The sequence below is a fragment of the Salvelinus alpinus genome, chromosome 33, assembly GCF_045679555.1.
Source record: "Salvelinus alpinus chromosome 33, SLU_Salpinus.1, whole genome shotgun sequence".
Lineage (NCBI taxonomy): Eukaryota > Metazoa > Chordata > Actinopteri > Salmoniformes > Salmonidae > Salvelinus > Salvelinus alpinus.
The window spans coordinates 22,050,835-22,063,477 of NC_092118.1; the positions used below are offsets into that span (position 1 = coordinate 22,050,835).

The 12,643-nt window shown below is 44.9% G+C and overlaps 1 protein-coding gene across 1 annotated transcript; it reads right to left on the minus strand.

Moving 5' to 3' along the window:
- Positions 1 to 3,828: 3,828 nt before the first annotated feature.
- Positions 3,829 to 11,370, minus strand: LOC139563173 (mucin-2-like). The gene is made up of 4 exons (XM_071381512.1): positions 11,179 to 11,370; positions 8,309 to 9,182; positions 4,309 to 4,483; positions 3,829 to 3,937 (listed from the first exon to the last, which is right to left on the minus strand). Exons 1-4 carry the CDS (start codon positions 11,368 to 11,370, stop codon positions 3,829 to 3,831), a joined length of 1,350 nt encoding a protein of 449 aa, XP_071237613.1.
- Between the last annotated feature and the right edge of the window lie 1,273 nt (positions 11,371 to 12,643).

The following is a 12,643-nucleotide window of genomic DNA, read 5'->3' on the forward strand; positions in this document are numbered from 1 at the left end:
GAAGGCAGAGTTGTTGTTTTTGTTGTAGAAGGAGCTGTTGATGTTAAGATTGTAGTAGAGGGTGTAGGAGTAGTGGTGGGAGGAATTGTTGTTGTTGTTGTGGTGGTTGGGATGTGTGTTGTGGTTCCACATTGACAACATTTCACTCGAATCTCGTAATCAAAGCACTTTTGCTGAAGACCTTGCTTATTGTTTTGACAAATCAGTCCAACGGATGGATTGCAAGTTACGTCTTGGCCAAGCTGAGAGATCTGAAGTCCAGGGTATTGTTTTGCTCTACATTCAACTGCCTCTGGAGCTGAGCAAATGTGATAACCAGCAGCAATGATGTTCTTAATGGATTCATTATCTCCACCTTCAGAGCCAGATGTTGGCTGACCAAGGTTGATCCAGTCTGACCACACACAACTTTCTTCACCACTGCACTGGGTAGTTGATTCTTCTGCTGAGGTTGGTGTAGGAGTAGAGGTTGGAGTTGTAGTACTGGTGGAAGGCAGAGTTGTTGTTTTTGTTGTAGATGGAGCTGTTGATGTTAAGATTGTAGTAGAGGGTGTAGCAGTAGTGGTGGGAGGAACTGATGTTGTTGTGGTGGTTGGGATGTGTGTTGTGGTTCCACATTGACAACATTTCACTCGGATCTCATAATCAAAGCACTTTTGCTGAAGACCTTGCTTATTGTTTTGACAAATCAGTCCAACGGATGGATTGCAAGTTACGTCTTGGCCAAGCTGAGAGATCTGAAGTCCAGGGTATTGTTTTGCTCTACATTCAACTGCCTCTGGAGCTGAGCAAATGTGATAACCAGCAGCAATGATGTTCTTAATGGATTCATTATCTCCACCTTCAGAGCCTGACGTTGGCTGACCAAGGTTGATCCAGTCTGACCACACACAACTTTCTTCACCACTGCACTGGGTAGTTGATTCTTCTGCTGAGGTTGGTGTAGGAGTAGAGGTTGGAGTTGTAGTACTGGTGGAAGGCACAGTTGTTGTTTTTGTTGTAGATGGAGCTGTTGATGTTAAGATTGTAGTAGAGGGTGTAGGAGTAGTGGTGGGAGGAATTGTTGTTGTTGTTGTGGTGGTTGGGATGTGTGTTGTGGTTCCACATTGACAACATTTCACTCGGATCTCATAATCAAAGCACTTTTGCTGAAGACCTTGCTTATTGTTTTGACAAATCAGTCCAACGGATGGATTGCAAGTCACGTCTTGGCCAAGCTGAGAGATCTGAAGTCCAGGGTATTGTCCTGCTCTACATTCAACTGCCTCTGGAGCTGAGCAAATGTGATAACCAGCAGCAATGATGTTCTTAATGGATTCATTATCTCCACCTTCAGAGCCAGACGTTGGCTGACCAAGGTTGATCCAGTCTGACCACACACAACTTTCTTCACCACTGCACTGGGTAGTTGATTCTTCTGCTGAGGTTGGTGTAGGAGTAGAGGTTGGAGTTGTAGTACTGGTGGAAGGCAGAGTTGTTGTTTTTGTTGTAGATGGAGCTGTTGATGTTAAGATTGTAGTAGAGGGTGTAGCAGTAGTGGTGGGAGGAACTGATGTTGTTGTGGTGGTTGGGATGTGTGTTGTGGTTCCACATTGACAACATTTCACTCGAATCTCGTAATCAAAGCACTTTTGCTGAAGACCTTGCTTATTGTTTTGACAAATCAGTCCAACGGATGGATTGCAAGTTACGTCTTGGCCAAGCTGAGAGATCTGAAGTCCAGGGTATTGTTTTGCTCTACATTCAACTGCCTCTGGAGCTGAGCAAATGTGATAACCAGCAGCAATGATGTTCTTAATGGATTCATTATCTCCACCTTCAGAGCCTGACGTTGGCTGACCAAGGTTGATCCAGTCTGACCACACACAACTTTCTTCACCACTGCACTGGGTAGTTGATTCTTCTGCTGAGGTTGGTGTAGGAGTAGAGGTTGGAGTTGTAGTACTGGTGGAAGGCAGAGTTGTTGTTTTTGTTGTAGATGGAGCTGTTGATGTTAAGATTGTAGTAGAGGGTGTAGCAGTAGTGGTGGGAGGAACTGATGTTGTTGTGGTGGTTGGGATGTGTGTTGTGGTTCCACATTGACAACATTTCACTCGGATCTCATAATCAAAGCACTTTTGCTGAAGACCTTGCTTATTGTTTTGACAAATCAGTCCAACGGATGGATTGCAAGTTACGTCTTGGCCAAGCTGAGAGATCTGAAGTCCAGGGTATTGTTTTGCTCTACATTCAACTGCCTCTGGAGCTGAGCAAATGTGATAACCAGCAGCAATGATGTTCTTAATGGATTCATTATCTCCACCTTCAGAGCCTGACGTTGGCTGACCAAGGTTGATCCAGTCTGACCACACACAACTTTCTTCACCACTGCACTGGGTAGTTGATTCTTCTGCTGAGGTTGGTGTAGGAGTAGAGGTTGGAGTTGTAGTACTGGTGGAAGGCAGAGTTGTTGTTTTTGTTGTAGATGGAGCTGTTGATGTTAAGATTGTAGTAGAGGGTGTAGGAGTAGTGGTGGGAGGAATTGTTGTTGTTGTTGTTGTTGTGGTGGTTGGGATGTGTGTTGTGGTTCCACATTGACAACATTTCACTCGGATCTCATAATCAAAGCACTTTTGCTGAAGACCTTGCTTATTGTTTTGACAAATCAGTCCAACGGATGGATTGCAAGTCACGTCTTGGCCAAGCTGAGAGATCTGAAGTCCAGGGTATTGTCCTGCTCTACATTCAACTGCCTCTGGAGCTGAGCAAATGTGATAACCAGCAGCAATGATGTTCTTAATGGATTCATTATCTCCACCTTCAGAGCCAGACGTTGGCTGACCAAGGTTGATCCAGTCTGACCACACACAACTTTCTTCACCACTGCACTGGGTAGTTGATTCTTCTGCTGAGGTTGGTGTAGGAGTAGAGGTTGGAGTTGTAGTACTGGTGGAAGGCAGAGTTGTTGTTTTTGTTGTAGATGGAGCTGTTGATGTTAAGATTGTAGTAGAGGGTGTAGCAGTAGTGGTGGGAGGAACTGATGTTGTTGTGGTGGTTGGGATGTGTGTTGTGGTTCCACATTGACAACATTTCACTCGAATCTCGTAATCAAAGCACTTTTGCTGAAGACCTTGCTTATTGTTTTGACAAATCAGTCCAACGGATGGATTGCAAGTTACGTCTTGGCCAAGCTGAGAGATCTGAAGTCCAGGGTATTGTTTTGCTCTACATTCAACTGCCTCTGGAGCTGAGCAAATGTGATAACCAGCAGCAATGATGTTCTTAATGGATTCATTATCTCCACCTTCAGAGCCTGACGTTGGCTGACCAAGGTTGATCCAGTCTGACCACACACAACTTTCTTCACCACTGCACTGGGTAGTTGATTCTTCTGCTGAGGTTGGTGTAGGAGTAGAGGTTGGAGTTGTAGTACTGGTGGAAGGCAGAGTTGTTGTTTTTGTTGTAGATGGAGCTGTTGATGTTGAGATTGTAGTAGAGGGTGTAGCAGTAGTGGTGGGAGGAACTGATGTTGTTGTGGTGGTTGGGATGTGTGTTGTGGTTCCACATTGACAACATTTCACTCGGATCTCATAATCAAAGCACTTTTGCTGAAGACCTTGCTTATTGTTTTGACAAATCAGTCCAACGGATGGATTGCAAGTTACGTCTTGGCCAAGCTGAGAGATCTGAAGTCCAGGGTATTGTTTTGCTCTACATTCAACTGCCTCTGGAGCTGAGCAAATGTGATAACCAGCAGCAATGATGTTCTTAATGGATTCATTATCTCCACCTTCAGAGCCTGACGTTGGCTGACCAAGGTTGATCCAGTCTGACCACACACAACTTTCTTCACCACTGCACTGGGTAGTTGATTCTTCTGCTGAGGTTGGTGTAGGAGTAGAGGTTGGAGTTGTAGTACTGGTGGAAGGCAGAGTTGTTGTTTTTGTTGTAGATGGAGCTGTTGATGTTAAGATTGTAGTAGAGGGTGTAGGAGTAGTGGTGGGAGGAATTGTTGTTGTTGTTGTTGTTGTGGTGGTTGGGATGTGTGTTGTGGTTCCACATTGACAACATTTCACTCGGATCTCATAATCAAAGCACTTTTGCTGAAGACCTTGCTTATTGTTTTGACAAATCAGTCCAACGGATGGATTGCAAGTCACGTCTTGGCCAAGCTGAGAGATCTGAAGTCCAGGGTATTGTCCTGCTCTACATTCAACTGCCTCTGGAGCTGAGCAAATGTGATAACCAGCAGCAATGATGTTCTTAATGGATTCATTATCTCCACCTTCAGAGCCAGACGTTGGCTGACCAAGGTTGATCCAGTCTGACCACACACAACTTTCTTCACCACTGCACTGGGTAGTTGATTCTTCTGCTGTGGTTGGTGTAGGAGTAGAGGTTGGAGTTGTAGTACTGGTGGAAGGCAGAGTTGTTGTTTTTGTTGTAGATGGAGCTGTTGATGGTAAGATTGTAGTAGAGGGTGTAGCAGTAGTGGTGGGAGGAACTGATGTTGTTGTGGTGGTTGGGATGTGTGTTGTGGTTCCACATTGACAACATTTCACTCGAATCTCGTAATCAAAGCACTTTTGCTGAAGACCTTGCTTATTGTTTTGACAAATCAGTCCAACGGATGGATTGCAAGTTATGTCTTGGCCAAGCTGAGAGATCTGAAGTCCAGGGTATTGTTTTGCTCTACATTCAACTGCCTCTGGAGCTGAGCAAATGTGATAACCAGCAGCAATGATGTTCTTAATGGATTCATTATCTCCACCTTCAGAGCCTGACGTTGGCTGACCAAGGTTGATCCAGTCTGACCACACACAACTTTCTTCACCACTGCACTGGGTAGTTGATTCTTCTGCTGAGGTTGGTGTAGGAGTAGAGGTTGGAGTTGTAGTACTGGTGGAAGGCAGAGTTGTTGTTTTTGTTGTAGATGGAGCTGTTGATGTTAAGATTGTAGTAGAGGGTGTAGGAGTAGTGGTGGGAGGAATTGTTGTTGTTGTTGTTGTTGTGGTGGTTGGGATGTGTGTTGTGGTTCCACATTGACAACATTTCACTCGGATCTCATAATCAAAGCACTTTTGCTGAAGACCTTGCTTATTGTTTTGACAAATCAGTCCAACGGATGGATTGCAAGTCACGTCTTGGCCAAGCTGAGAGATCTGAAGTCCAGGGTATTGTCCTGCTCTACATTCAACTGCCTCTGGAGCTGAGCAAATGTGATAACCAGCAGCAATGATGTTCTTAATGGATTCATTATCTCCACCTTCAGAGCCAGACGTTGGCTGACCAAGGTTGATCCAGTCTGACCACACACAACTTTCTTCACCACTGCACTGGGTAGTTGATTCTTCTGCTGAGGTTGGTGTAGGAGTAGAGGTTGGAGTTGTAGTACTGGTGGAAGGCAGAGTTGTTGTTTTTGTTGTAGATGGAGCTGTTGATGTTAAGATTGTAGTAGAGGGTGTAGCAGTAGTGGTGGGAGGAACTGATGTTGTTGTGGTGGTTGGGATGTGTGTTGTGGTTCCACATTGACAACATTTCACTCGAATCTCGTAATCAAAGCACTTTTGCTGAAGACCTTGCTTATTGTTTTGACAAATCAGTCCAACGAATGGATTGCAAGTTACGTCTTGGCCAAGCTGAGAGATCTGAAGTCCAGGGTATTGTTTTGCTCTACATTCAACTGCCTCTGGAGCTGAGCAAATGTGATAACCAGCAGCAATGATGTTCTTAATGGATTCATTATCTCCACCTTCAGAGCCAGACGTTGGCTGACCAAGGTTGATCCAGTCTGACCACACACAACTTTCTTCACCACTGCACTGGGTAGTTGATTCTTCTGCTGAGGTTGGTGTAGGAGTAGAGGTTGGAGTTGTAGTACTGGTGGAAGGCAGAGTTGTTGTTTTTGTTGTAGATGGAGCTGTTGATGTTGAGATTGTAGTAGAGGGTGTAGCAGTAGTGGTGGGAGGAACTGATGTTGTTGTGGTGGTTGGGATGTGTGTTGTGGTTCCACATTGACAACATTTCACTCGGATCTCATAATCAAAGCACTTTTGCTGAACACCTTGCTTATTGTTTTGACAAATCAGTCCAACGGATGGATTGCAAGTCACGTCTTGGCCAAGCTGAGAGATCTGAAGTCCAGGGTATTGTCCTGCTCTACATTCAACTGCCTCTGGAGCTGAGCAAATGTGATAACCAGCAGCAATGATGTTCTTAATGGATTCATTATCTCCACCTTCAGAGCCAGACGTTGGCTGACCAAGGTTGATCCAGTCTGACCACACACAACTTTCTTCACCACTGCACTGGGTAGTTGATTCTTCTGCTGAGGTTGGTGTAGGAGTAGAGGTTGGAGTTGTAGTACTGGTGGAAGGCAGAGTTGTTGTTTTTGTTGTAGATGGAGCTGTTGATGGTAAGATTGTAGTAGAGGGTGTAGCAGTAGTGGTGGGAGGAACTGATGTTGTTGTGGTGGTTGGGATGTGTGTTGTGGTTCCACATTGACAACATTTCACTCGAATCTCGTAATCAAAGCACTTTTGCTGAAGACCTTGCTTATTGTTTTGACAAATCAGTCCAACGGATGGATTGCAAGTTATGTCTTGGCCAAGCTGAGAGATCTGAAGTCCAGGGTATTGTTTTGCTCTACATTCAACTGCCTCTGGAGCTGAGCAAATGTGATAACCAGCAGCAATGATGTTCTTAATGGATTCATTATCTCCACCTTCAGAGCCTGACGTTGGCTGACCAAGGTTGATCCAGTCTGACCACACACAACTTTCTTCACCACTGCACTGGGTAGTTGATTCTTCTGCTGAGGTTGGTGTAGGAGTAGAGGTTGGAGTTGTAGTACTGGTGGAAGGCAGAGTTGTTGTTTTTGTTGTAGATGGAGCTGTTGATGTTGAGATTGTAGTAGAGGGTGTAGCAGTAGTGGTGGGAGGAACTGATGTTGTTGTGGTGGTTGGGATGTGTGTTGTGGTTCCACATTGACAACATTTCACTCGGATCTCATAATCAAAGCACTTTTGCTGAACACCTTGCTTATTGTTTTGACAAATCAGTCCAACGGATGGATTGCAAGTTACGTCTTGGCCAAGCTGAGAGATCTGAAGTCCAGGGTATTGTTTTGCTCTACATTCAACTGCCTCTGGAGCTGAGCAAATGTGATAACCAGCAGCAATGATGTTCTTAATGGATTCATTATCTCCACCTTCAGAGCCTGACGTTGGCTGACCAAGGTTGATCCAGTCTGACCACACACAACTTTCTTCACCACTGCACTGGGTAGTTGATTCTTCTGCTGAGGTTGGTGTAGGAGTAGAGGTTGGAGTTGTAGTACTGGTGGAAGGCAGAGTTGTTGTTTTTGTTGTAGATGGAGCTGTTGATGTTAAGATTGTAGTAGAGGGTGTAGGAGTAGTGGTGGGAGGAATTGTTGTTGTTGTTGTTGTTGTGGTGGTTGGGATGTGTGTTGTGGTTCCACATTGACAACATTTCACTCGGATCTCATAATCAAAGCACTTTTGCTGAAGACCTTGCTTATTGTTTTGACAAATCAGTCCAACGGATGGATTGCAAGTCACGTCTTGGCCAAGCTGAGAGATCTGAAGTCCAGGGTATTGTCCTGCTCTACATTCAACTGCCTCTGGAGCTGAGCAAATGTGATAACCAGCAGCAATGATGTTCTTAATGGATTCATTATCTCCACCTTCAGAGCCTGACGTTGGCTGACCAAGGTTGATCCAGTCTGACCACACACAACTTTCTTCACCACTGCACTGGGTAGTTGATTCTTCTGCTGAGGTTGGTGTAGGAGTAGAGGTTGGAGTTGTAGTACTGGTGGAAGGCAGAGTTGTTGTTTTTGTTGTAGATGGAGCTGTTGATGTTAAGATTGTAGTAGAGGGTGTAGGAGTAGTGGTGGGAGGAATTGTTGTTGTTGTTGTTGTTGTGGTGGTTGGGATGTGTGTTGTGGTTCCACATTGACAACATTTCACTCGAATCTCGTAATCAAAGCACTTTTGCTGAAGACCTTGCTTATTGTTTTGACAAATCAGTCCAACGAATGGATTGCAAGTTACGTCTTGGCCAAGCTGAGAGATCTGAAGTCCAGGGTATTGTTTTGCTCTACATTCAACTGCCTCTGGAGCTGAGCAAATGTGATAACCAGCAGCAATGATGTTCTTAATGGATTCATTATCTCCACCTTCAGAGCCAGATGTTGGCTGACCAAGGTTGATCCAGTCTGACCACACACAACTTTCTTCACCACTGCACTGGGTAGTTGATTCTTCTGCTGAGGTTGGTGTAGGAGTAGAGGTTGGAGTTGTAGTACTGGTGGAAGGCAGAGTTGTTGTTTTTGTTGTAGATGGAGCTGTTGATGTTAAGATTGTAGTAGAGGGTGTAGGAGTAGTGGTGGGAGGAATTGTTGTTGTTGTTGTTGTTGTGGTGGTTGGGATGTGTGTTGTGGTTCCACATTGACAACATTTCACTCGGATCTCATAATCAAAGCACTTTTGCTGAAGACCTTGCTTATTGTTTTGACAAATCAGTCCAACGGATGGATTGCAAGTCACGTCTTGGCCAAGCTGAGAGATCTGAAGTCCAGGGTATTGTCCTGCTCTACATTCAACTGCCTCTGGAGCTGAGCAAATGTGATAACCAGCAGCAATGATGTTCTTAATGGATTCATTATCTCCACCTTCAGAGCCTGACGTTGGCTGACCAAGGTTGATCCAGTCTGACCACACACAACTTTCTTCACCACTGCACTGGGTAGTTGATTCTTCTGCTGAGGTTGGTGTAGGAGTAGAGGTTGGAGTTGTAGTACTGGTGGAAGGCACAGTTGTTGTTTTTGTTGTAGATGGAGCTGTTGATGTTAAGATTGTAGTAGAGGGTGTAGGAGTAGTGGTGGGAGGAATTGTTGTTGTTGTTGTGGTGGTTGGGATGTGTGTTGTGGTTCCACATTGACAACATTTCACTCGAATCTCGTAATCAAAGCACTTTTGCTGAAGACCTTGCTTATTGTTTTGACAAATCAGTCCAACGGATGGATTGCAAGTCACGTCTTGGCCAAGCTGAGATATCTGAAGTCCAGGGTATTGTCCTGCTCTACATTCAACTGCCTCTGGAGCTGAGCAAATGTGATAACCAGCAGCAATGATGTTCTTAATGGATTCATTATCTCCACCTTCAGAGCCAGACGTTGGCTGACCAAGGTTGATCCAGTCTGACCACACACAACTTTCTTCACCACTGCACTGGGTAGTTGATTCTTCTGCTGAGGTTGGTGTAGGAGTAGAGGTTGGAGTTGTAGTACTGGTGGAAGGCAGAGTTGTTGTTTTTGTTGTAGATGGAGCTGTTGATGTTAAGATTGTAGTAGAGGGTGTAGCAGTAGTGGTGGGAGGAACTGATGTTGTTGTGGTGGTTGGGATGTGTGTTGTGGTTCCACATTGACAACATTTCACTCGAATCTCGTAATCAAAGCACTTTTGCTGAAAACCTTGCTTATTGTTTTGACAAATCAGTCCAACGAATGGATTGCAAGTTACGTCTTGGCCAAGCTGAGAGATCTGAAGTCCAGGGTATTGTTTTGCTCTACATTCAACTGCCTCTGGAGCTGAGCAAATGTGATAACCAGCAGCAATGATGTTCTTAATGGATTCATTATCTCCACCTTCAGAGCCAGACGTTGGCTGACCAAGGTTGATCCAGTCTGACCACACACAACTTTCTTCACCACTGCACTGGGTAGTTGATTCTTCTGCTGAGGTTGGTGTAGGAGTAGAGGTTGGAGTTGTAGTACTGGTGGAAGGCAGAGTTGTTGTTTTTGTTGTAGATGGAGCTGTTGATGTTGAGATTGTAGTAGAGGGTGTAGCAGTAGTGGTGGGAGGAACTGATGTTGTTGTGGTGGTTGGGATGTGTGTTGTGGTTCCACATTGACAACATTTCACTCGGATCTCATAATCAAAGCACTTTTGCTGAAGACCTTGCTTATTGTTTTGACAAATCAGTCCAACGGATGGATTGCAAGTCACGTCTTGGCCAAGCTGAGATATCTGAAGTCCAGGGTATTGTTTTGCTCTACATTCAACTGCCTCTGGAGCTGAGCAAATGTGATAACCAGCAGCAATGATGTTCTTAATGGATTCATTATCTCCACCTTCAGAGCCTGACGTTGGCTGACCAAGGTTGATCCAGTCTGACCACACACAACTTTCTTCACCACTGCACTGGGTAGTTGATTCTTCTGCTGAGGTTGGTGTAGGAGTAGAGGTTGGAGTTGTAGTACTGGTGGAAGGCAGAGTTGTTGTTTTTGTTGTAGATGGAGCTGTTGATGTTAAGATTGTAGTAGAGGGTGTAGCAGTAGTGGTGGGAGGAACTGATGTTGTTGTGGTGGTTGGGATGTGTGTTGTGGTTCCACATTGACAACATTTCACTCGGATCTCATAATCAAAGCACTTTTGCTGAAGACCTTGCTTATTGTTTTGACAAATCAGTCCAACGGATGGATTGCAAGTTACGTCTTGGCCAAGCTGAGAGATCTGAAGTCCAGGGTATTGTTTTGCTCTACATTCAACTGCCTCTGGAGCTGAGCAAATGTGATAACCAGCAGCAATGATGTTCTTAATGGATTCATTATCTCCACCTTCAGAGCCTGACGTTGGCTGACCAAGGTTGATCCAGTCTGACCACACACAACTTTCTTCACCACTGCACTGGGTAGTTGATTCTTCTGCTGAGGTTGGTGTAGGAGTAGAGGTTGGAGTTGTAGTACTGGTGGAAGGCAGAGTTGTTGTTTTTGTTGTAGATGGAGCTGTTGATGTTGAGATTGTAGTAGAGGGTGTAGCAGTAGTGGTGGGAGGAACTGATGTTGTTGTGGTGGTTGGGATGTGTGTTGTGGTTCCACATTGACAACATTTCACTCGGATCTCATAATCAAAGCACTTTTGCTGAAGACCTTGCTTATTGTTTTGACAAATCAGTCCAACGGATGGATTGCAAGTCACGTCTTGGCCAAGCTGAGAGATCTGAAGTCCAGGGTATTGTTTTGCTCTACATTCAACTGCCTCTGGAGCTGAGCAAATGTGATAACCAGCAGCAATGATGTTCTTAATGGATTCATTATCTCCACCTTCAGAGCCTGACGTTGGCTGACCAAGGTTGATCCAGTCTGACCACACACAACTTTCTTCACCACTGCACTGGGTAGTTGATTCTTCTGCTGAGGTTGGTGTAGGAGTAGAGGTTGGAGTTGTAGTACTGGTGGAAGGCAGAGTTGTTGTTTTTGTTGTAGATGGAGCTGTTGATGTTGAGATTGTAGTAGAAGGTGTAGCAGTAGGCGTGGGAGGAACTGATGTTGTTGTGGTGGTTGGGATGTGTGTTGTGGTTCCACATTGACAACATTTCACTCGGATCTCATAATCAAAGCACTTTTGCTGAAGACCTTGCTTATTGTTTTGACAAATCAGTCCAACGGATGGATTGCAAGTCACGTCTTGGCCAAGCTGAGAGATCTGAAGTCCAGGGTATTGTCCTGCTCTACATTCAACTGCCTCTGGAGCTGAGCAAATGTGATAACCAGCAGCAATGATGTTCTTAATGGATTCATTATCTCCACCTTCAGAGCCTGACGTTGGCTGACCAAGGTTGATCCAGTCTGACCACACACAACTTTCTTCACCACTGCACTGGGTAGTTGATTCTTCTGCTGAGGTTGGTGTAGGAGTAGAGGTTGGAGTTGTAGTACTGGTGGAAGGCAGAGTTGTTGTTTTTGTTGTAGATGGAGCTGTTGATGTGTAAGATTGTAGTAGAGGGTGTAGCAGTAGTGGTGGGAGGAACTGATGTTGTTGTGGTGGTTGGGATGTGTGTTGTGGTTCCACATTGACAACATTTCACTCGAATCTCGTAATCAAAGCACTTTTGCTGAAGACCTTGCTTATTGTTTTGACAAATCAGTCCAACGGATGGATTGCAAGTTACGTCTTGGCCAAGCTGAGAGATCTGAAGTCCAGGGTATTGTTTTGCTCTACATTCAACTGCCTCTGGAGCTGAGCAAATGTGATAACCAGCAGCAATGATGTTCTTAATGGATTCATTATCTCCACCTTCAGAGCCTGACGTTGGCTGACCAAGGTTGATCCAGTCTGACCACACACAACTTTCTTCACCACTGCACTGGGTAGTTGATTCTTCTGCTGAGGTTGGTGTAGGAGAAGAGGTTGGAGTTGTAGTACTGGTGGAAGGCACAGTTGTTGTTTTTGTTGTAGATGGAGCTGTTGATGTTAAGATTGTAGTAGAGGGTGTAGGAGTAGTGGTGGGAGGAATTGTTGTTGTTGTTGTTGTTGTTGTGGTTGTGGTAGTTGGGATGTGTGTTGTGGTTCCACATTGACAACATTTTACTCGGATCTCATAATCAAAGCACTTTTGCTGAAGACCTTGCTTATTGTTTTGACAAATCAGTCCAACGAATGGATTGCAAGTCACGTCTTGGCCAAGCTGAGAGATCTGAAGTCCAGGGTATTGTCCTGCTCTACATTCAACTGCCTCTGGAGCTGAGCAAATGTGATAACCAGCAGCAATGATGTTCTTAATGGATTCATTATCTCCACCTTCAGAGCCTGACGTTGGCTGACCAAGGTTGATCCAGTCTGACCACACACAACTTTCT